General features: G+C 36.3%; 1 protein-coding gene across 3 annotated transcripts in view; it reads left to right on the plus strand.

The window, feature by feature from the left end:
• Positions 1–23,683, plus strand: part of ROR2 (receptor tyrosine kinase like orphan receptor 2) — a 144,549-nt gene that overhangs the window by 95,392 nt on the left and 25,474 nt on the right. For all 3 annotated transcript variants that reach the window (XM_068177433.1, XM_068177435.1, XM_068177434.1), the window contains exons 2-4: positions 3,727–3,804; positions 13,552–13,839; positions 14,905–14,935. In XM_068177433.1, the coding sequence (XP_068033534.1) occupies positions 3,727–3,804; positions 13,552–13,839; positions 14,905–14,935 (397 nt within the window). The remainder of the gene's footprint in view (positions 1–3,726; positions 3,805–13,551; positions 13,840–14,904; positions 14,936–23,683) is intronic.

The following is a 23,683-nucleotide window of genomic DNA, read 5'->3' on the forward strand; positions in this document are numbered from 1 at the left end:
CACACAGGATTTCTGAGGTCTCACTGAACTTGTTCAGTCTCACCTGTAGGTCATCTGAACTCTGCACTCAGTCTAATGACATCTCCTCTGAGAAAATTTTACCTTGTTTTATCTTTGTTTTGAAGATGATTGTTGCTATTTTTTTCTAGCACTGCCATTTTTACCAAGAATATCCATCCACTCTGTAGACTCTCATGACTCCATAGAGTTTTACAGTCACTTAACTCAGCCATCTCCTTCTCAGAGTGACAATTCCTAGTAGCAGTACAAAAACTGGTTTATGAGTAAATATTCTCACTTCTTTGAAACTGTTCCAACTCTTCTGCACCCTTTTTGAAGTAAGAGAGCCTCAACAGCACACAATGAGAGCATACTAACTGCCGGAGTGAGTTGGTAGGATCACATGTAAGGTTCAATTATTGAGCATTTATTCTCTTACCAGTTTTTAGTAACAACTGTATAGTGGGTTCTGCTGTTCTTTCAGTTTTGTGTTTTGCAAGTCTACCTCTTAGTGTTGTATGACAATGCTGCATTTGTTATAGATATAAAAGAACTGTGTGACTGGTATCTTTGTAATATCTAAAACCAGTTTAATGAACAATTATGTTTTTCCTAGTACTAGTTTTTTACTGATGAAAACTGACAGTGAAAATTGAGCACCTTAAATTACTTTATGGATTTTTTTTCCCCTTCAGGGAGTGCAAGTGCGCATGAATATTCTTCTAGGAAAAGATACTGGAAGTAGGAAGAAAAAAGCAAAATGGGATACCCTTATGGAAATATTGATTTAAAATAGTGAGAAAAGGGAGTTAAAAATCAGAAGTAGACAGGAGCATAGTTGTGTAGGCATCTTCAAACAAGAATAAGACTGCAGAGAGTTGGTGCTGGGACATGATCAGGGTCCATGTATACTATAGTGAGGAAAATTGGAAAAAAAAAAGACAGAAATTGCTAGCTGTTGAGGTAAACACCATGGATTCACTTCTGGCAGGAAAAACATACTGTGTTATTAGTGCAAAATCAGAAAGCACTGAAAATAATAAAAAGAAAATAATATTCAAGAGGAGTACACATCTCTAAGTTCTTGACTTCAGAATTTTTAAATTCTGTTTAGTACAAGGGAAAAAAGATTTTATTTTGTTATAGTGACTTGCTGGTTGTCTTCATAGTGTTAAGAACTTTATTTTTCAAATTGATAATAAATGTTCTGTGTTGCAAGTTGTGGTAGAGAAACTTTAGGATTAAAACTTGGAATTTGTCATAAATGTGGTTGAAGTGACAGATATGGTTTTTATTTATGATTTGCAAAGAATGCAAAGGATTTTAACTCTAACTTTGCTTAGTTCTGGGGATTTTGATGATAAGTGGCATCTATGGTTTGTAATTGTTCTCTGGCCAAGCACATATGAAGATTAATGTTTTTTCCAGACAGAAGCATATCAAGTACAAGAGTGAATCACATAAAACTATTATTGGAATTTTTTCAAAACAGCAAATGCTTTTGTTTTTTTCCACCTTTGTTCTGAAAAATTTAAATAGATTAGGAGATATGTGCCTGGGAAGGAGAGATGAGACAGGAAAACATTTCTGTGCTCATTTATCTGAACTTCAAATGTTTTTTGTCTGTTGTGAGTCCCATGAGATTACTGAAGAAATGGAAACAACTACTTTAAAGTTGAAGATGTGGTATTAAACCAAAAGTGCCACTCAGATCTCAGGCAAGCTGGAGTCTGGACAGCTGAGTGTTAAGCAATCAAATAACATTAAGAACAGTTTTGTAATAATGTTCCACCCTGTGAATGCTGCTGGATTATGATCACCAGAATAAGATATGAGCAGGTACTTGTGGACTAAAAAACTGGTTGGTTTTCCTACTCTTCTTTCTGCTCTGGCTTTCTCATCTTGGATTTTAATTCCTTGTGGCCAGTAAAAGCTGCTGCCCCTTCTAAACCCTCATGTGACACAGAGAAGCTCAAGCAAGAGCAGGGGATAGAGGTGAACTTGTCTTGCTGCCCCTTGCTAAGAACAAGATGTGATGCATCTCTGCTGAAATTTGACAGAATATGCCTGTTGTGCATTCACCACTTCACCCTGAATCAAAAAGATCAGCAAAAGTTCTGTACAGCTAAAAGTCAGGTGCTAAGTTTGTACCATGCCTTCAGGGGCATGAAGACACACCATGCTGGGATTTGGAATGGCAAGGTAGCCAGCTTGGCCCCCCATCTCCATTTCTCCCTCCAGTCTGCAGGTGAGTATTATCTGTGATTTCCACTGGCCAGTGCTGGGAGTGGCAGAAGATGGAGGATGTCTGCCCAAGCCTTTGTTGTTCCGAATTGAAAGAGTGTTACCAAGGGTACATCTTCACCATCACGCTAATTGTGGTGTCTGAGAATGAGCATGCAAATTAAGTGGAATCTGTACTATTACCAGGCAAAGAATCTCCAGCAATGGGACATAAAGGGAGAGATGAAGTAGTGACAAGTGACAGTACTGTGATGAAAGAAATACTTTCAGATGCAGCCTGCTGTGGGGAATGTCTCTGATTTCTGTGTTTTACCTGATAAAGTTAAAGACAAGTTAGCTGAATCTCTTCTCAAATAATGGGTGAAAGAATAAACAAACAAAAAAAGTGTCTCAATTATTTTCTTCTCTCATAATATGGTGTAAGATGGGAATAAGGTTACTTGTATTTTATTTGCATTCCGATTGGTATTGTAGTTTGAAGAAAGGGTAATGGGGACAAAAGGAAGAAGGAGAGTCTTTTCTCTAGCTTCATTTCATCTAAAATAATACCTGAACACCCCTAACAGATCTACAGTGAATCCTAGATCTTTCATTTCAGATCTTGATGACCTTTGATTTACATACCTTTGTGATATGCTAAGGATGTAAGGAATTTGGATGACTGAATATAAATTAGAAAATATATAAATAAATAGGGGGTGTAATTTTAGAAGTTGTTTTAGTTAAAGCACGTGTATACCATTATCTGAGTTAGAACTTCAGTTCTGTTCCTTACCTAATATATTTTAAAGGGAGAGCAAACAGGTGATATATAAATGGTTGGAGTTTTGCAAGACCTGCAAATGCAAAGGAACTTCAAAGTACTAGCTGCAGTGTGCTAGCTTGTACTGATATATTACACAGAAAAAAAGGAGCGCCTACAGAAGATGTCTATCCATTTCCTCACACTCTGAAATCCTTGGAAAACCGTTATTATAGTTTCATTTCTAAAGATACCTTTTAGAGATGAGGCTGAGAGTAGGATAAGAAAGTCAGTAGCGATGATGAAGAGAGATGGAGATGGAATCTGAATTACCATAGTGTAAGTTTAAAAGCAAGTTCATGCCATTTTGTAGCTGAGGCTATCAGTAAAGCTCAAGTACTGCTTAATTTGCTTAAGCCACTATTGCTTCCAGGAAATGTTTGCATTCTTTGTAAAAATGTGTAGACTTTATTCTACTAAGAACTGGAATGTAGTTTTTAATGCTTTCTATTTTGCCAGACACCAAGTAATCCACAAAGCAGTTATTGTAGTGTTTTCTAATCCACAATGGATAAATCCTGACCTTGTCGATATGTGTTTCCTGTGTGCTGTGTTTCCCACGTGCAGCTCTGGAGGCAGAATGTGGACTAAGAGAACGTGTTGAACTCAGTGTTATAATGCTGTTTAACAGAAAGATTAGCTCACCACCTTAATTCAACAAAATCTTCTTTTCTTTGTAGGTGAAATGGAAATTCCAGATTCAAATGACCCCTTAGGTCATGTGGATGGACTTGAGAGACCAATTCCAACACCTAAAGGTAAAATAAATTGTAATTTCATCACCCTGCTTAAGTATAAACATTATTCAGAAAGGACCATCAAAATCCTGTTATTTCCCATATTTGTCAATTAATAGAAGTCTGTAAGGAAAGCAACCTTCCTTTTGTGAATTAGCACTTCTGATTCTAAGCAGGGATAGCAAAGTTAAAGGAATCTATAAAAATTAATTTTGAAGCATGTGGAGTTCCCCCCACATGGGGAGGTTAGATATTTGATCCAAACACAGTGTGCTATTATTACCTTCCTAGCATATTTTATTTCACATTGTTGCCATGAAATTTATTTAATTTTGTACAGTGCCACACTTGGCATCTCCAGGTAAATATTAAGTATTGGTGTCTTTAGTTTGAGGTAATTAAATCTAGCCCACTACAACACAGGAATACTTACATTCTGAGTTCTGAGCATTAATGCTTTGGTTTTTTAAACTGACTGTAGTGTCAGTCTTTTTAGTTATTTATTAGTTAACATCAATTTTGTGACATTTTACCACTTAAAACTATAGATCCAAATGCTATTCTTGGATCTGAAGATGCACATTTTTACTGCAAATTGTGCTTCCAATTGCAATTTGGTGCAACTTTCTAAAGAAGGACACTTTCAGTATTCTACCTTACAAGCCAAATTTTTTCAATTGTGTACTGAATTTATCTTTTTTGGATGCATTGCTGTAGTAATGTCAACTCTTATGCTAAAGAGAAGTGTCAGATAATAATGTCAGCTTCATTAATGAGCACATGTTGAAGTCTGTGGAGCTGTGGTATTGACCAGATGTTCTTACAGTTTGTCTTTCATAGGAACATGAATTTTGGGGGTGTTTTGGAATATAGTTTCTCTTTTCATAGATATCCAAGGTTATCTAATCCTTATTGTCCTCCTGATTATTAGTTAAATTTCTTACCCTAACTGTGCATATTAGGAGGTTTTTATGGAATCTTCCTTTAAATTTTGTCCATAAGTCAGTGAAAAAAAGAGGTGTTTCTGTTTGCATATGCAACCACCTTGCTACTGATTATCAGCATGGGACTAAGTCCCTCCTATTTGGAAAGAAGACCTGGTATACTCCATTTCTCCACTCTTTGCTGATTTCTGAAACTGCTGAAATATTTTAGGAGTTTAGAATGTGACATCTATTCTGGGAATAAATTTTAGTAGTAGTAGTAGTAGTAATTCCTGTCAGTAGCACTAAAACAACAAACCAGTTGTTTTAGTCACACTGAAGTACATACTACTTTTTATTAAAAAGAGCCATGTTTAATTTTGATAGGCTTGTTTACCTGGCAAGTTGGTCCCACTTCTCTCTTTTGTTATGTTTGAGCTTTTAAGGCTACAGACATAAAAGAGGGTTTTTTTTAGAATTTTTTTTTTCATATGACAGTGCTTGGTTAATTTCTTGCTGAAAAAGTAGTTCCAGTTACTTCCTTCCCTTGCTAAGCCACAGGCAATATCTGTCTGAGGAAGTAATTAATCACATCTCAAACATTTCTACACCATAAGAACTGTATATTTCCTTCAGAAAAAAAAAAAAAAAAAAGAAGAAGTAAAAATAGAGCCCCATGTTCTGAAGTTATTCACTGGTATAGAATCAGTTGTTAGTTTCCAGCATGCCTGGTTTGGAAATTGCCTAATTTGCTCCCATTTTTTTTAATGTGGGCACAAAATTCTCTATAGAAGTAAAACTAGTTGGAATGTTAGCTCAGGTGTTTCTGTGTCATAGTAAGGTATTAGGTTTTGTTACAAAAAAACACTGGGCAGTTCTACTTCAAAGTTTGGGCATACTGTTGAGATCATTAGAAACTGTTCTTAAGCCCTTCCATCACATTAACCTTCTTCCTTCCTTCAGAAATCTTTAGTTGTTTTGATTTGCTTGTAACCTTCCATTTTTAAAATTTTTCTTAGTATGGAATAGACCCAAAACAGGCATGGAGATAAGCAGTTTTAATAATACCCAAATTAAAAGACACTTGAAAAGTACCAAGTGTATTAGTCATCCTCTTCCCTAGAATCTTCCAGAAGTTCTGAGACATTATTCTGTCTCCAACGACAAAACCAGTTTAAGCAAGGTATTATTAATAATGCTCATTTACAAAAATGCTGCAAGTCTCTTCCTACAAGTGAAGCTAGTCTTCTCATAGTTGATGAGAAGAGACAATAGCTTGGCTAAGCCTTTGAGGAGAATTTATTTTCCCTTGTTTCCTTTAAAAGAACACTTGGATGACCAAAAAGCCCTGTCTCTGAGCAATGTTTCACTGAAAACCAGTGCAGAGCATTGAGTGTTTGCTGTGGAAGAACTTAGGTCTGCTTTGGAATAAAAATAAAACATCCGAGCCCAAGTCAAGTCTCCTCTCAGTCCAGTCAGTCTTTATAAAGTCTATGGTTTTCCCAGTCTTACTTTCAAGTAAGCCTCGTTTGGTGTCTTTCTCATTTGCACAAATGGTCTAACATACTCTCACTGGGTTCTAAAACCCACTGATTTCAGAGGAGAGGACAATGTGCACATTGTGACACTGTGTGAAACACACAGTGTGTCAAAGCTAATTCTGCTTCATTCCTGGATTGGCAGTTGCTCATTCCTTGTTCCTAAGGACATTTCAAGAGAATGTGAACCAAATCAACTTATTTTACATGTTTCTGGATGGATTTTTGTACGTTGAGATAAAAAAATAGAATGAAGGATGAGATGCAAATTGGATTAAATTAGGCTGTAAAGATATCATTTCATCTGGAAATATTATGTGGCAGTATGTAATAGTGTCTAAGCTAAGTTTCCTTAGCTTCTCATGTGTATTTTGGGAGATCTGCCAACATCCCTTCCTTTTCTGACATGACTCAAATAAAATGTAAATCATTCATCTTAGTATCAGGATTAAATAAAACAGAGGATGAAGAATTGGAGAGACTGTTTTTTATTTGGGAAAATGTTCTGTTCAAGGAATCATGAGTCTTAAGACTTCAGTCTACCCTCCTTAGTAGGATGATGTTTCTCAGTTTATTTGGAATTCTGATTTACTTGTGGAAGGAGTCACTTTGCTGGACTCCCACCACCTGCCAAGATATTACAGTTTCATTGATGTCCCCTAAGCTCAGTGTTGTTATACACACCTCTAGAAAGACATAATTTGCATTTCAGCAGCTTTCACATACATTTTCTCTTATTACAGTCTTCAGTTCTTTTGTAAGCCTAGAAAACTCAATATCTCTTGGATATTCTTTATAGATTACCTGTCAATTTTGTGAACACTTTATGCTTAGTGCCATGTTCATAACACAGTAAATTTTGGAACAATGGTGTCTTCCTCAGCATTCCATAAGCCAAAATATGCATCCTAGGTGAAAAATTATGTCTTATTGTGGGAAAATGTGACTTTGCTTATGGTGGAAATATTATTAGTTTAATTACTCAAAATATTGTCCCCAAACCCTTTTGTGTTTGATATAAGTTTATATTAGTCTTAAAATGCCAGAGCCAAAATTTGCCATTTGAAAGAATTGTGGTGAGAAAGATCATGCTCTTTTATTTATACCTAAGAAGAAAAAGATTATTTGAAGACAAAAATCAAAAAAGCTGGGAAGGCATTAAATAAAAGAAAAAGTAAGGTAGCTTAGGGGAAAAAAAAATTCCATATTGCTTTTTACACAAATCATAATATACGTATTTTCATAGGGGTTTTGAGCACTGGAAATTTTTTATTTCATGAATCTGAAAATGGTCTAAATTTATGCAGTTATGCAGAAAAAAAGGTATTTGCCTTTTTGTTTTTAAACAGCTGATTTTAGGTTCTGAGTATCTCAAGCTGAGACTCTTGTAAACTGTAATGTGTTCTGTAATACCAAACAGATGGCTTTATGGCCTTTTTTGGCTGTTGCATAGAGTCAATTAAATAAATATATAACTTATGGAGAAATAAGTATTCTAAAACGTGATAAAACATTTATACAATTATTACTACTTGGTCTGAAAATACTGTTGTATCTTCAGATATCTAGCTATTTAAGAATCGAATATTCCTTTCTTTTTCTCAAAAGCTCGATATTCAGTGTGTTCCTTGTGGAGTGCAGAAAGAAAGGTGAATCCACTTGGGCAGGAGCCAAAGTGGATTATTATCTCAGAGCATGATTATCTCAGGAATACAGAAAGATGGGAATCTCAGTGTAGTATCATCGATACTGACACTTAGTCTATGTGTAAACTGTCAAATCACTTAGACTCCCCTTGCTCTCCTTGCTGCTTTTGGGAAATAAGTGTGATGGTATCATCCCATCTCATGAGACTTCAATAGTCATAAATTATTTGGAAGTTCTGAGATAAAAAGGGTTAAAAAATTGTTACTAAGTACCACTCATGGTTGCCATATTGAAGCTTATTTTAAAATTATGAATGCATAATTATTTTTAAAATCACATAGTAAAAAAAAATGAGTAAAAGCAATAAAAAATGAACAGGAACTAAAACTTGAATTGAAAACAATTAAACCAGTATTTACATGATCTAAAGTAACTCAGGAGCCTTAAAATATTTTTTTAGATCGACCTTCAAAATTACAGCTAAGATCTTAAAATAACAAAAGCAGAACAATAATTTTATATTGTGTTTATGCCAAGAATAACACATATGGTTTGAGCCAATAACTTGGACATGTAAGTGCCAGAATAATGTAAATAAAACTAAGAAATATAATATGCATGTGACATCTTAGTGATAGTTGCACCCTTTCGGTTTTTAGTTTAGTGTCTATTCTTGTGCATATCTTGACAATGATTTGACACACTCTGGAAAAGCTTATTTTTCTATTCTTGCAAAAACATGCCAAAAAATAATAGACCTGTCATCTTAATGTTGATTTGCTTTGGGATTCTGTTTGATATATTCATATCAAATTTATTCCATTTAAAAATATGAAGTCCTGGCAACCTAACAAAGGTTTTCCAAATATGAAAAAGTTTTTCTGGAATTCATGTCAACCATATCCCTAAGTTTTTCACAGAGTACATAGAATATGATAGCAAAACATAATATATAGATTAAGTTGCATTGTCCTCTCATAGTTTCTTGACAGAACAGTTTTTAATCTGTTCAAGCAAAATAAATACTAGTACTGGTTGTAGACTATGTTGGAAACCATAATGAAAGAGAAATTTAATTTACAGCATTTTTGCCTACAGCAAATGCAGAAATATCTACCAGACAGATTTTCCTTTTGACATATCTGAACCATGCCAAAAATCACTGAAGGCAAAGGAAGCATTTTTCTTCATTTCAATGACCCTTGGAAACAAGCCAGAGTATAAAAACCATTATATAACAATTTTAATTTCACAACACAGGAAATTTCTGGATATTTAACTTGTATTTTTAAAAGAAATTATATTTTTTATCCATCTCCCAAATAAAATATAAATCTTTATAATATGACATTTACAATAGGACATTCACAAGATTGGCAATATGCAATGGGAACAAAATACTTTATATAGAGTATTTATTCTCTGTTTCAAAATTATGTTAGTATTAAAACAGATAAACCATTCTGTTCCAGTTTTCAAATATTCTACTTGACTAATGCTAAACACAAAATACAGGACACAAGTTAAAATACAAATTCTAGCATTTTCACATTTCATTTTCCTTTGTACCTGTCCAAATTAAGATTTACTAAGACAGAAGGAGAACTACATTAGGAAAAAATTGCTTTGCACATTGTTGAGGTCCTAATTTATCCTGGGAAAATTTGCTTTTCCCCAAAGCATTACATCGAACTGGCATCTACACTATGTGGTGTGACGCACAGTACCAAAAAAGTAACTGCTGATTATCACCAGAGAAATTAAATAAAGAAAACATTCTTTAGAACATGGTTGGTTAAATTTTCCACTTTGTTTGAAAGAATTGCAATTATGGGCTATCTAAAGTGGACACTAAATAACAGAGCGGCTCAACAAATGGCTGCCCGCTCTGTTATATAAATACTTCAGAATCAGTGAGTACATAAACATCGCTTCTCAAAGAGGAAATGAAACCAGCAAATACAAAGTGTGCAGTTCAGGGTGGACAGAGGCAGAGAATAGGCCCTGAGCTACCCTGCTTCTCTTAGGCTGCTCTGGAGATCTTTGGAAAACACAAATGCTTCAAAAGTTCATTAGGTTAAAATATTTATTACTTGGTTTGTAATAACAAGGTAATATAAAACACTGCAGAATATACTGCAGTATATAAATTTTATATATAAAATTGTCAAGAGTAATGATGAACTAAAGCCGAATTCTGACCTGCAGGAAATAGATGCAGTGATGCTGACTTCAGGCAAAGTCTGTCTAATGGCACTGGGTGTGAATTAACCCATACATCTTTGACATTGCTTTTCATGGCAATAGTTTTGTTCTAGTTATTATTAGGATCAGATTCACAGATTCATATGAAATATTTTGGATGGCTTAAAAGATACGGATGTAATTACTTCCTGCAGTGGCTCCGTTTTAATTAGTAAAGCAGGAAGTTCTAACATGGATTTAATCCTGAGTTAATAAGTCGTAATGAGTAAATTTACTATCTGTTTTCATCCAAATGTATTTGAATTTAATATCCATGACTGTCCCAAAAAGATGACTCCACTCAGCTGATTTTAAATCAGAAAATGTGAAATAGTGATAAGGGTTTGAGCAATGTATAAGCTGACTAATGGCACAAGAACAATGTAGCCCTCTCATGTACTTACATGTGAAGAGCAAAAAATATATTAGAGAGCCAGACAAGCCACAATCCATGTCTGTCATCTTACAGGACTTGAACTGGCCTCACCTCTTAGACAGATCTTCTCTGCCTCTTTTGTTTCTTGGGTATCAGAAACATCTCTGAGCCAGACAAACATACCTCTGTGCTGGCTCCATGCTGGAAGAGGCCCATCTTCTTTGCAAAACAGGTCTTTAAACAGTTTGTTTTGCCTCCCTTGTATGAGCACATTCAGCCTCTCCCCATGATTGCTGAACCAGAGACCTGCAGAACTACAGAACATTCCAGCTTGGGAGGTACCTCAAAAGATCATCCAATCCAACATTTCTCAGGAAAGAAAGCTTAGACAAGACAATCTAGTACTCTGTCTAATCACATCTTGACAACCTCCAGTGATGAGGACCCTACCACATCTCTAGGCAGTTCATTTTCCAGTGAATTTTTGTTCTCATTGAAAAAAATGTCCTTATTGAAATGAAACATTTCCTGGCTACTTTCACTTACTGCCCTTTGTCTTCTCCATGTGGCTCCTTGTGACGAGTATCTCTGTTCTTTTTTTAGGTGCCTTTTAGGTACTGAAAAACTGATGATAACTACTTCAAGTCTTTCCTCATAGGACGTATTGTCTAGCTCTTTGATGATATTGGTAGCCCTCTTTTGAACCCTCTCCTGTCTTTCTGTGTTATTTTTGAATTTTGGGGATCAGAACTGGAGATAATACTCCAGGTGTGGCCTGATAGGCACTGAGTAGTTTAGGATATTTCTGTCACTGCTAGGTAACACCCCTATGGATGCAGCCCCGTATCTCCATGGTGCTCATAGAAGAAGCTACATACAGACTATGAAAAAGTGGTGAAATAAGCCTCTAAATAATAAGCTTTGAGTGAAATAGCCGTTAAAAATCCTTTTCTAACTTGTGGTAGGACTGATCAGGCTTTCTTTCATGCTGCTAGAAATGCCTGTGTACATAAAAAGTTGGCTTAAACAGAAGTTTTAATCAATGGCTTCAGTTGACTATATCAGGAAGTAAATTTACTGGTTTTGTTTTCCCTGCCAGAATGTCATCATAGTATTTCTATTTTTTCAGCTATGAAATGTAACTGGAAAACATAACAAATTACACTGTTGTGGTGTGACATTGCTGAAAGTATTAATATACTTTTTCTCCCTTTAATATAAGTTATTTGAAAACATATATTGTTTGTGTTCTGTCAGAATGTTTTGAAGTATGCTTAAGATTTTAAATTAAAATAGGGAAAACTAATATAAAATTGCATAAACAATAATTTATTATTTTATGACAGAAAAAGGATAAAATAATTTTCCTGTAAATTTTCAATATTGTGTGGAGATTTTATATACTTGGATTTACTAAATTTTCTATTTAGACTTATTCTATTAATTTTCTATTTAGTGGCAAACTAAATTTGCACTTGCCTACATTATATGTTTGTATTATTTATTATAACAGGATTTCTTTTGAAAGGCCAGTGGTAGAGAACAATGTAATACACAGGAAAACCCAGTTTTCCAGCAATATCTGGCTTGTATGTTTATTATATTCTGATGTTTCTACTACTCCCTTCTCCAATGCTATACTTAGCTATTATAGAGGAACTGATTTTAATGGTCCCGTCAAATATAAATCAAAGCAGAGCATGAATTTTCTTAAGGTATTTCAGCAACTGGACTGTCAGTGTAGACCATTTCTTTACTGGTGTTGGACCTGTGTACAATAATATGCTATTACTTAATTAAACAGATGCAAAATAATCTGAGTGATAGGAAAGGTCTACATGTGGGCACCCATCAAAATTATTTGGTATTTGTATCCAGCTGCCATAAAAATATAATGTAATTTGAATTCCTGATGCTTTATGTCTAGAAGGACTAAATTCACTGGAACAAACACATGAGCATGACAGCTGGATACTTTTCTTACCTGTTTTGTAAGGTAATATAACAACATCATTGTTTCAGTGGAATTATATATCGTCAAGCTTTCAGTTTGTGATGTCTACCATTGGCAGGACTCCTAACACCAAAATAAATTTATAAATAATAACCTACAAAAGATTTGGTGGTCAGGTTTTGACAGTGTTATTCATCAATTCTTTCTTTTATTTGTCATTCCTAGAGATCACCAATACAGCCTTGACAAGCCCTTTGCTTTTAACAAACCACCGATTAGGGCTTGTGGTTTTCACTTACAAAATAACTAACAAAATAACTAAATTCACTAAAAAATAACAAAATGTTATTACACAATATCCACACAGATGTTTCCTTGACCATGTATTTTGACTTGATGTAAAAAATGGCAGTTTATAATCAGCTTATGAGTCCCATCTGTATCACAGTTAACTTCTGCAATTAAGACATTATTTCTTTAAACTGAATTTGAGACATATCATCTTGAAAACTTATTATAATATAAGCCTGTCCAAATCAGCCTAATTTTAGGATTTTGTTGAGTAACTAACAAGTCAAATTAATATCTAAAAGTAATTTTTCCAGTTGTAGTTCTTTTTGAGACTAATCTATGATCATGTAAGAAGATTATGTGGTGAAATCACAATGATATTCCAGTATTGTTACAACTGGGATTATTCTTTTATGAAGCAAGGGTGTATTTTGCTTTTGGAAGAGAGCAGCACTAGATGTATGTTAGGATGTTAGTATTTTAGCATGTCAGACGTAGAAGAAGTCACTACTGCTTCAAAATAGGTGTTCAAATAGCAGTTAGGAGTGTAATAGTATCATTTCATGATTGACCTTCGAATCTGCACTCCTACCTGCACACAAACATGAAGTCAGCAGTGAAACACAAATTGGAGTGTGAAGCTGTGTTGTTATTAGGACAGCAAATTGCATTTTTTTTTATTTTTAAAGAAAACTGAAATTCTTTCTGAGGTTCTCTCTTAGAAAAGTACCTTTGAGCAGACTTTTACCTCAAACCAAGTAATGTTTGATCTTTTATGACCTTTTATCCTCTTAGGTTATTTCCTGACCTTCCTGGAACCAGTAAACAATATCACTGTAGTCCAGGGGCAAACAGCAATCCTCCACTGCAAGGTAGCAGGAAATCCATCTCCGAATGTCAGATGGCTAAAAAATGACGCTCCGGTGGTTCAGGAGCCAAGACGGATCATCATCAGAAAAACAGAATATGGTTCACGTCTAAGAATCCAGGATCTGGATACCACAGACACAGGATACTACCAATGCGTGGCTTCAAATGGGATGAAGACAATAACTGCAACAGGAGTTTTGTTTGTCAGGCTTGGTGAGTTCCTGGCTTTTATGACTACTCAGACTGCTTTATAGACTAGGTATTAGTTTTAACCACAGCATAATGAGAAATGAATTTAATGTTTTAAGAAAAATTCTCAACACAAAAGAAAATAAAGTCAGCACCTGGGGCCTCTCTCCCAGCACAGAACTACTCAGTTGAACTTGATACCCCTTTAGTGGTAGTAAAAGAAAGTAAATACAGATGTAGAGGCCTGTAAATACACAGAAGAAAAAAAAATTTAAGAAGTGCCAGTAAAAAGTACAAAAAGGTAACATTTCATTGCCTAGAGTTTTCACTCTACTGCTGAACTCAGTTTGTGAAAAAAAAAAAACAAAAAACTGATGAGAAGAATGAGAAGTGGTTTTCTCTGTGATGTTCATAGTTCTGGGCCCGTCCTTGTGAATATCAGTTCTGTACTGCTATGTGAGGCGTGGCCTCAAATTCTCTCTTTTGATGTGTGAAGGTACACCACACCTTTGAACAAGGGCTTATATTGCATTTTGGAGACTTAATAGTCCAATCTGGAAGCCAGCCTTTTATTTAGCTTGCCTTTGGAGCAATGGGAGAAAAAATTCTAGATGCATTTTTCTAAATTTTTTTTCTAATTTTTTACTGTAAACAATGGATTCCACAGTTTAGTTTGTAATGATTGAGTATTGAAGTGCTGACTATTGGCATATGCTCCTGCTGTGACAAAAGTTGATCATCCCCTTGCCACATCCTTAATTCTGATAGTAAGGCACAGTTGGGTCCTATTAAAAGGTTAAAATAATGGCTTGTCTAACTACCTGTGTCTTTATGGTGGAAAATATTTTATGAAAAAAACTAAGTCCATTCAAGTTGCTGCTGGAGCAGACAGTAGATTAAGGTGATTTTTATTTGTGGCTTTTAAAATAACACCATATAATTATGTTCAGGAATGCAGAGGGTTTTGTTTGGATCTTGAGATAGATCTTCCTTAAAGAGACAATTTTCTTTAGACTGCTATTGACTTTTTTTATGATGTTGTCCTTGAGCTAAACTTGTCAGTAATACTTGTTTGTTTCATGTTTGCAGGTCCAACAAACAGCCCAAATCACAATCTTCAGTAAGTACTCTTTGGAAAATTTCTTAATGTGCTCTGACAACTTTTGTTCTGTCAAAATTTAGTTCATAAACTCAATAACTGCTGCCTACAACCGCAGTATTCTTGCTAAAAGTATCTAATTTGACCAAAAACTCTCAGAATAGATGCAACTTTTTTAGACAGAGGTTACAATGGGTTTTGGATGATTGACTATTCTTGAGCAATTTCTGCTTACTTATTTCATGTTTTGAACAAGCAAACTACCACAAAGTTATGTTGGAACAGTAATTGTTTACAGGGCAAGTATGGGCTAGAAGAGTGGTTAAAAATGAATGGGTAAAATGCTTAGCTTGCTGTGGTTGCAAATTTACCCATGTTATATTATTATATCTTGAAGAGCCAGGTAAAACAAGACTAGAATCCTGTCATTGAGTAGCTAGGAAAAACCTCTGTTTGTTAGTGTGATTTTGACTTGAGTGGTGGTTTGATGATTTCCACAAGACATCTGGGTTCACTTGCTGATTCAGTTATAAGAATGAAAAGAGAATCATAGAATGGTCTGAATTGGAAGGGACCTTAAAATCACCCAGTTCCAACCCTTCTGCCATGGCCAAGGACACCTTCCACTCTATCAGGTTGTTCCAAGTCCCGTCTGGGCTGGCCTTGAACACTTCCAGGGTTGAAGTATCCACAGCTTCTCAGAGCAACCTGATCCAGCTCTTTACCACCCTCTGAGTAAAGAATTTCTTTCTAACTTCTAATCTAAACCTGCCCTTCTCCAGTTTAAAGTCATTGCCCCTAGTCCTACACTATCTCCCAGTATAAAAATCCCCCGCCTTCCTTTTTATGAGAACCTTTTAAGGCTGCAGTGAGATTGCCCCAAAGCCTTCTCTTTCTCCAGGGTTAACAACCCCAGCTCTCTCAGCCTGGCTTCACAGAGAGGTGCTCCAGCCCTCTGATCATCTTCATGGCCTCCTCTGGACCCACTCTAAGAGGTCCACATCTTTCTTCTGCTGAGGACCAGAGAGCTGGGCCTAGGAGAGCTAGATGTGGTCTCATGAGGGCCATATAGAGTGGTAGAATCCCCTCCTTCACCCTGCTTGAAACACTGTTTGGATGCAGCCTAGGATTCAATTGTCCTTCTGGGCTGAGAGCTCACATTCTCGGGTCGTGTCCAGCTTTTCATCCACAAGAACCCCCGAATCCTTCTTCAAAGGGCTGTTCTCAATGACATGATCTCCTAGTCTGTGTTCATGTCTGGGATTTTCCCAGCCCTGGTGCAGCATTTGGTGCTTGATCTTGTAGAACTTGATGAGGTAGGTACAATTTGCCCTTAGTAAAGCTGCGCTGGCTGCCTTGGGTCAGTTTGTTGTCTTTTATATGCCATGGGGTAACTTCTAGGAGGATCTGCTTCATGACTGTTCCAGGCACACAGGGATGTTCCTCACATTTTCCTTTCTCCTCTTTTAAAAATGGAAGTGATGTTGACTGCCTTGACTTTTCAAATATGATGAGATTGTTTTGGCAACAATATCAGCCAGTTCCCTCAGGACTTTGGAAAGTATTTCATTAGGTCCCATAGACTTAGGGCTACTCAGCTTCATCAAGTGATCCTTGATGAAATCTCCTCTGCACTTGAGTGGGAGGGACTTCAGTCCCCCATACCCACACAAAGGATCAAGGACTTTAGTGAAAAGGGTGACTTCCAGTGAAGACTGAAGCAAAGAAGTCATTGAATAACTCATCTTTCTCCCTATCAGTCACGACCAGTTTGTCCTTTTTGCTTATCCTGAGGTACATTCTCCTTGGCCTTTCTTTTCTGGCCTATGTCATACCAATAAGCCTGGGAACCAAGTTTTTACATTGATTCACTTTGTTATAGAAAAAGTAATTAATTTTATTTCTTTTGGCTTCCCTAGTATTTTCCAAGTGCTTCTCCTGTACTGAGAATGAACTTGTTTATGTTTCACAAATACCAATATAAATACAACATTTCCACTGATACAGTGAAAAAAAGAATTATTTCATGACTTCCTCAAGTGGAAGTAAATTAGAGTTCCCAAGACATCCTTCATCCTGGATTTTCCTAGGTTTTTAATGCTTTGCTATGCAACTCTTGCTGGTTTGGAACACTAAGTTAAAATAAAGAAATAACTAGGAAAAGAAAAATTAAAAATCCTTTCATTTGGCTTATGACACTTCACAATGGGTCTTGTACCATTGGTACTGAAAGCAGTAGTGTGCCATCATTGTTCTGGACCTGCCATTAAAAGGTGAAGTGAAGAGTACACTGCTGGTAGATTATTTTCTTTTTAATATCCACTAGATTATGGAGAAACCTGAAACTTTAGAAAAATGAGGTCAGGTCAAAGGTCTAGTGAGAAGTCATGAGGGTCTTATCATATGAGGCCCAGGAACTTTCAGGGATTAGGGATCTTTGCCTCATTGCATGCTTACTTCTGTTTCAATTCTTTTAAAAATCAGTCCTTCAAATAAAATGCCATGTTTTGGTAGTAGAATTACTTTATTTTCAGAAACTGGCCATGATTTTTAAAAAATTGAATATTTTGCATAAAATCATGTGGGTCACTTTGTAAGCCAGAAAAGAGGAAGGGTGGGAAAAGGCAAAGGAGTACCTAACTACTTGGAAGGAGGTCTCATGGAACAAATTACTCTTTCCATTCACTGTCTGCACAGTGCAGCCTCACACTGAGCCATGCAAGAGCCATTGCTGCTGGTATTAGTGCTTCAAAGAAGACATGCTCCAGTGGAAAGCTGAAACATAAAACCATTGTAACTTGGTTTAAGATTACACCTATCAAACATTAAGGGATAAGAAACATTACCTATGTAGATACCATCTAGCAAGGTATTTTTATGCAGTTCATGCTGTGGATTCCTAGAATTAATTGGCAATTAAAGATTGCTAGAGAGAAAATGTGTGTTATGCAGTCAGACTTGCCAGTGCCAAAAAGCATCTTGACCTTGAGGTAATGAAGTTGAGGTGTTTTCATAGAAATCTAAATGTAAAAACTTTCAACCAAATACATGCAGTCTTAAATTGCGGCTGATTATTTGGAGACATCTTTATTTTCCGTCAAGATCCACATGTCTAAAAATTTCTAGGGATTTTCTGTAGAAATGGAGAATTACAATCTGCCCTATTTATCAAAAGTATTAAAATTATCAAAAATAGTAATAGATAATCCAGATTAATTTACAAAAGAAATAAAATCAAAACATGGTCAAAAAATTAGTTTCTGATTAGACTTTGCTGTCCAGAGGACTGGGCTACTAAAGGGTTGTTTTACTAGAGTACAACCCTTTAGCAATCCTTTCTCTCACTGCAGTATGCTTTCTTTTTGCATCATTAGTATTTTTAGTTTTGCCTCTCAAAAGAGAGACATCCTATCTGTTCAGAAAGATAAAAGTGTATGAATATAAAATAAATGTTTAACAAATACCAGGAAATGTTTTTTTTACCATGATTTAAAACAAAGCAATGGGCATTAATACCTTGGAGTCTTAAGAGCAGAAACAGGGCAGAAACAGTTGTCTTTCCTTCTAGAGGTGTTGTTTTAGAAGATAACATTATTTTAAAAGACTGCATGTTCTCTAGTCTAACATATTTTTCTTTTGAATTGAATGGTTAGATTAAATTTTACCCATTGGGCAAATTCCTGTTTTGAAGCAGTTTAACTATGGTAGTGCCATCTTGAAGGGAGCTTGGGATGGAAGATATCTAATATTTGAATATTCAGTTTGTTGGCTCTTGGGGGCTTCTGGGAAGTCTGATGAGGCCTCTGGAAGTGAGGAAGGCACACAGAATGCAGGCAGAAAGAAATGCTCAGCCCTTGCCAAATGTATGGGAAACATCTCTGTTGTCACTGCTGCACTTTTCTCTATGTGACCTTTCTGAAATCTTCTTAGGATGCCAGGAGCTGAGCCCCGTGCAGAACAACTGGGTTTTTCAAGAAACTTTGAGAAGTCCCTGTTTTATTGAACTCTGACTAAGATCAGTTATGGCTTTGCAACCTTTGGTGCCTGCATGCTGAATGCTTAGGAGAAATAGGTGAAAAGAAAGACTGCCACCAAATAGAAACAAGCATTACTTTGTGGAGGAATTTTTGAGGTATTAATTATTCAGAGTAAATTTGCATGTTCTTATGCCTGATTTTCAAGTAGTTTGGGACAACAGTAATTTTTTAAAGATTTGATCCATTGCAGAAAATTGATGAAGCAATTGTAGATAAGAAAAAACCAGTTATTTCAAACAGTGGAAAACAGAATGTCTAACATGGCTATGTTAAAACTCCAGTGAGGAGGTTGAGTTCCTGAGCAATTATTCTCCATGGTCTACATATCCCAAAGCACTTCTTTTCTGTGACCTCAAAGGGAAATTTCTGCATGATATGTATATCATGTATATCTTTATGATGGGAACAAACTCATTTTCATCATGTGATGAATCTTCATGTAATTACAAGATAGAAAAGAGAATATAATGTCTTAGGAGAGAAGGTAGAAAGCAGTAGATCATCAAAGCACTTCACCCTCAGGCCACTTCCTTGCCACTGACTGAGGTCTTCCAGGTAAAAGACAGTAGCTGAGGGGGAAAATAATTTTGGCAAATAGATTTGCCAAATCTCTTTGGCAAATAACATCACACTAAGAAGAAAAAATACTTCCCTTACAGTCAAATAGCAGCACCTCTTGTATCTTCTTTCTTTCCTTAGGTGGTGTGGCAAATTTCTTTGGTCTCAATGTAGTTTAGCCACACATAACACCGTTAATCTTGGAAATTACACAAGATTATCTTTAAATTCACATAAACAGATTTTTTTTTTTTTAATAATACAAGGTTGTTTCAACTCAGAAGTTACAGTGTTTATTCAGGCCCATAAGGACCAGGTGTTTGATGATGTGCTTCCTCCAGAATGACATGCATGCTTTTTGTTTCATCAAAATATTAATGTGGCTGAGACATCATATTTGAACTATGTGTGTTTTTATAAGATGCTTGTGGTAATATGTGGAGGTTACAGAATAAGCTCATACTTGTGTTTTCATTTCCTGTTTTAATCAAGGAAAAAAATTTTGTGATTAAAACACGAAACTGTAATTTCAGAGGTCTGGATTTAATTTCTGACTGTAGTCCTGTCTCTGTGTGTGATTGCAGCAAGTTGTTTAACCTTTGTCTCTCCATGTTTTGTACATCAAATGGACATGGTGGATCTTGGGAATTTTTTGCCTTCCTCTGCTATGGGATCAGATTATTTCAAAGTGTTTTGGGTACGTTCTTCTCCCCATAAAGCGTGGAATGTTATCCTGTTTTATGAGTTGGGAACTGAGACAAAGATTATCTTCGGCTGGTCTACATTAAACAGCGTGTGTTTGTCTTGGCAGATTTCCTGACTCCCTGACAATCCAATTTGAGGATCTGGCTGAAACATGCTGCAATTCCCTCCTAGACCCTCTGTGTCAGTTTCCTTTTTTTCTCTCAAGGCTGAGGGGGAGGCTGTATTTCACCCTCCTGTGGGTTTGGGGCTCCTTTCAGGGGATTTTGATCCACAATCTCAGATCTGCTTTTGACTTCATCGTTTTAAATATCCTTTGACAGTCCTTCAGGCCAAGACAGGAAATTTGGAGGAAGGACAGGACTAAAAAAAAGGTTACACTAAATTTTTTCTCTCTTATCTATTTTAGAGTGCAATTTTTCCATTTTTCTTCTAGTTATGTTGGATACAGCCTAGAAAAGCTCAGAAGGATATGACATCACAAATTAACATGTAACTATAATTTATACTCTGATCTGCCCGGAGACGTAGGGTGTGCTCAGAAGAAGCTGACAGTCTATCTTGCAACAAAACCCATTTTTTTAATCTTAATTTTACTCAATACATTTTAAAAAATACTTCCCCCCATCCTTTTTTAAATCCTAGAACATGTGTAATCCAAGGCAGAGTTAAAAGAGCAGTGGAAATACTGTTTTGGGCTGCTTTGCACCACACCAAATCACAGCTTCTTCCCATATGACATTGCTTCTTCATCTTGAATCTTCCTCTTAAAGGCTTTCTAGTCACAAGTAAATAAATGATGAACAATCTAATGCATTTTATATTATTAAGTGATAGAAGTAGAAATTCAATATGCTTACAAAGTTGGTGAATTTTAAAAGCCAGATGTGTATTTAAACTAATATACATACCATCTTTGAGTAGACAGAAGAGTCTGTGTTCCTGTGACTTGTTATCTGGAGAAACTTTTATAAGTGGTAGAGTTTTTTCCTTTCTGTTAGAGAAAGGGAAGAACTGAAAAAAGGCGTTTACAGGGGATATGTAGGCAGAAAAAATGGTAATAGTTTGCTTCAATCTGTTATGCTCACTAACCCATGTTGTTCAGAAGCCCCCAAAAACAAAGGAAGCTAAGCATATGCACAGGTGATTAAAAATAAATCTTCATGAAAGTTTTGCCTTTTTTTTTTGCTATTGTATAAATCAAATGCCCTTGTGTGAATTAAAGGGTAATGCAGATGCGCTGCTTTACTGGGAGTGACTGGTGTCAAAGACAAAAAAGCAAATCTACAGGACTTGACCTGTATTTGGGCAAGGTTTCTAATACCTTAGGAAGAAGTAGTATTTACTTACATTATTTACATTTAAGCTAACTTAGGGTTAAATGTCAGAAGAACTTACCCACTTGTTATTAGCAGTACTGTCAAGATACTTATAAATGAGTTGGCTCAAGCATTGTACTGAATGTAATTCATTATATGTAGGGCTACAAGCATGCAGTACACCCAACAACACAAACACTTGCTTTCCTAAGGGTTCTTTTTCCATAATTTAGACCTTAAGCTTGTATATGAATATTTAAGGGAGTTGATATTTTCTGTGGGTGAGAATTCTGTGTATTTGGAGAACCTGCTTCCTTACTCTGCAGAGTAGTGGCTAGGTTTTTGATAGCCAAAAAAGCCTAGGCTGTCATATTCGGCGAGCTATAAGGTGTGACTCATAAGCTGTGCAATACATGGCAAAGAGCCAGTTTACAGCTTTTTGTAAATGTGTGACCCCAACACACCCTCTTCCAGCAAATTCCAGATCAGCAGCAGGTGCTTAGTTTTTAGCAGCTCAGAGAAACAGTTTGTATTAAACTACCAAAGAGGTTGCAAGCAAAGTTAGACACTTGTTATTCCCTTTAAGGGTATAGGTAAATTGATATTCGAAGTAGCAATGGCCCTTGGGCTTTTGGCAAGTTGCTACTGCAGCTGTTGGACATCCCTGATATAACCAGCAATCTTTAGTGTGTTTAGATTTTACTTCTTCCCTCTATCCCTCCCCTACTCCCATTTGTTCAGTAGCTTAAATGGCTTTCAAAGTATTTATTGTATGTCTTACAAAAGGACAGTTATATGTCCCTGAGACTTCCTGTAGGCATTTGATGCCACATTGAGTTTAATTAGAATTCCTTAGAATGCTGAATAGCCTCTAAGAGCATACAAGGAAAGGGTGAATGTTGTGGTTAGGCACAAAGATAAAGGAACACTATTCTAATGAAAAGTAGGTAATTTAACAAAATGAGATAATGCTGGAACACCACACCATAAATTATCCTTTCAATTTTTATGGCTTTATGGTTAGATTTTCCCTTCTTCTGTATTATTACGCTCTCTATTTCAGTTGGAAGAGCCAAAAAAATAAGATGCAGCTAATCTAGTGTACTGAGGAAAAAGTCAAACAGATGGTACAAACCAATGATATTTGAACAATTCTATTCTAAGCTGAATAGCATTAACAGTGATGGAGGGAATTGTTTTTTGAGAATACAAAAGAAAATTCAGTAAGGAAATCTGTTCTTTTAAATTAGTACTGCTTTGTTAAGTCTAAAGTCTGAAGTATGTGAGGTATTACTACTCTAAAAGTAGGGCTGCAAGAATCATGTGTCATCAGCACTTTCTCATACTCCTCAAAAAGTTTAATCTTAACTAGTAGAGGAGTAAATACACAGAATAGAAAATAATAGAATAAAATACAATACAATAAAATATAATACAGTGCAATACAGCACAATAAAATACAGTATCTCTACTTAGCAGGGACTTACAGTGATCATTTATTCCAGCTTCCTGATCACTCCATTCACAAAAGTTAAAGCCCATTATTAAGACCATTGTTCAAATGCCTCCTTTTAAGGCACTGACAGGCACAGGGCATTGACCACCATTTTAGGGAGCCTGTTTAAGTTTGACCACCCTCTTGGTAAGGAAGTGTTTCCTAATGTCCATTCAGAAGCTTCCCTGATGCAGCTTTGAACCATTCTCACGTGTACTGTAGCTGAAATCCAGGGAGAAGAGACCCGCACTTTATCCTCCTCCCCTTCTCAGGAAGCCACAGAAAGCAGTGAGGTCACCTGTTAGCCTCCTTCTCTCCAAAAGCAGCCAAATCCAAAATCCTCAGCCACTCTTCATGGTACATTGCTTCCAGCCCTTCCACCAGCTCTTTTGTCCTCCTCTGGACTATTCCAGGACCTTCCCACCCTTCTCAGGCTGTGGGGCCTGGCACTGCCCACAGGACTCAGGGTGAGGCTGCCCCAGGGCTGAATCCAGCAGGATGATCCCAATCACAGCTGGTGATGCTGTGTCTGATGCATCCCGCGATGGGGTTTGCCCTCCTGGCTGCCCGGGCACACACTGCTGGCTCAGCCTGAGCTGCTGCCGACCAGCACCCCCAGATCCCTTTTGCAGGGCTGCTTCCCAGCCAAAAAATCATT

Source organism: Anomalospiza imberbis, chromosome Z (assembly GCF_031753505.1).
Source record: "Anomalospiza imberbis isolate Cuckoo-Finch-1a 21T00152 chromosome Z, ASM3175350v1, whole genome shotgun sequence".
Taxonomy (NCBI): Eukaryota; Metazoa; Chordata; class Aves; order Passeriformes; family Viduidae; genus Anomalospiza; species Anomalospiza imberbis.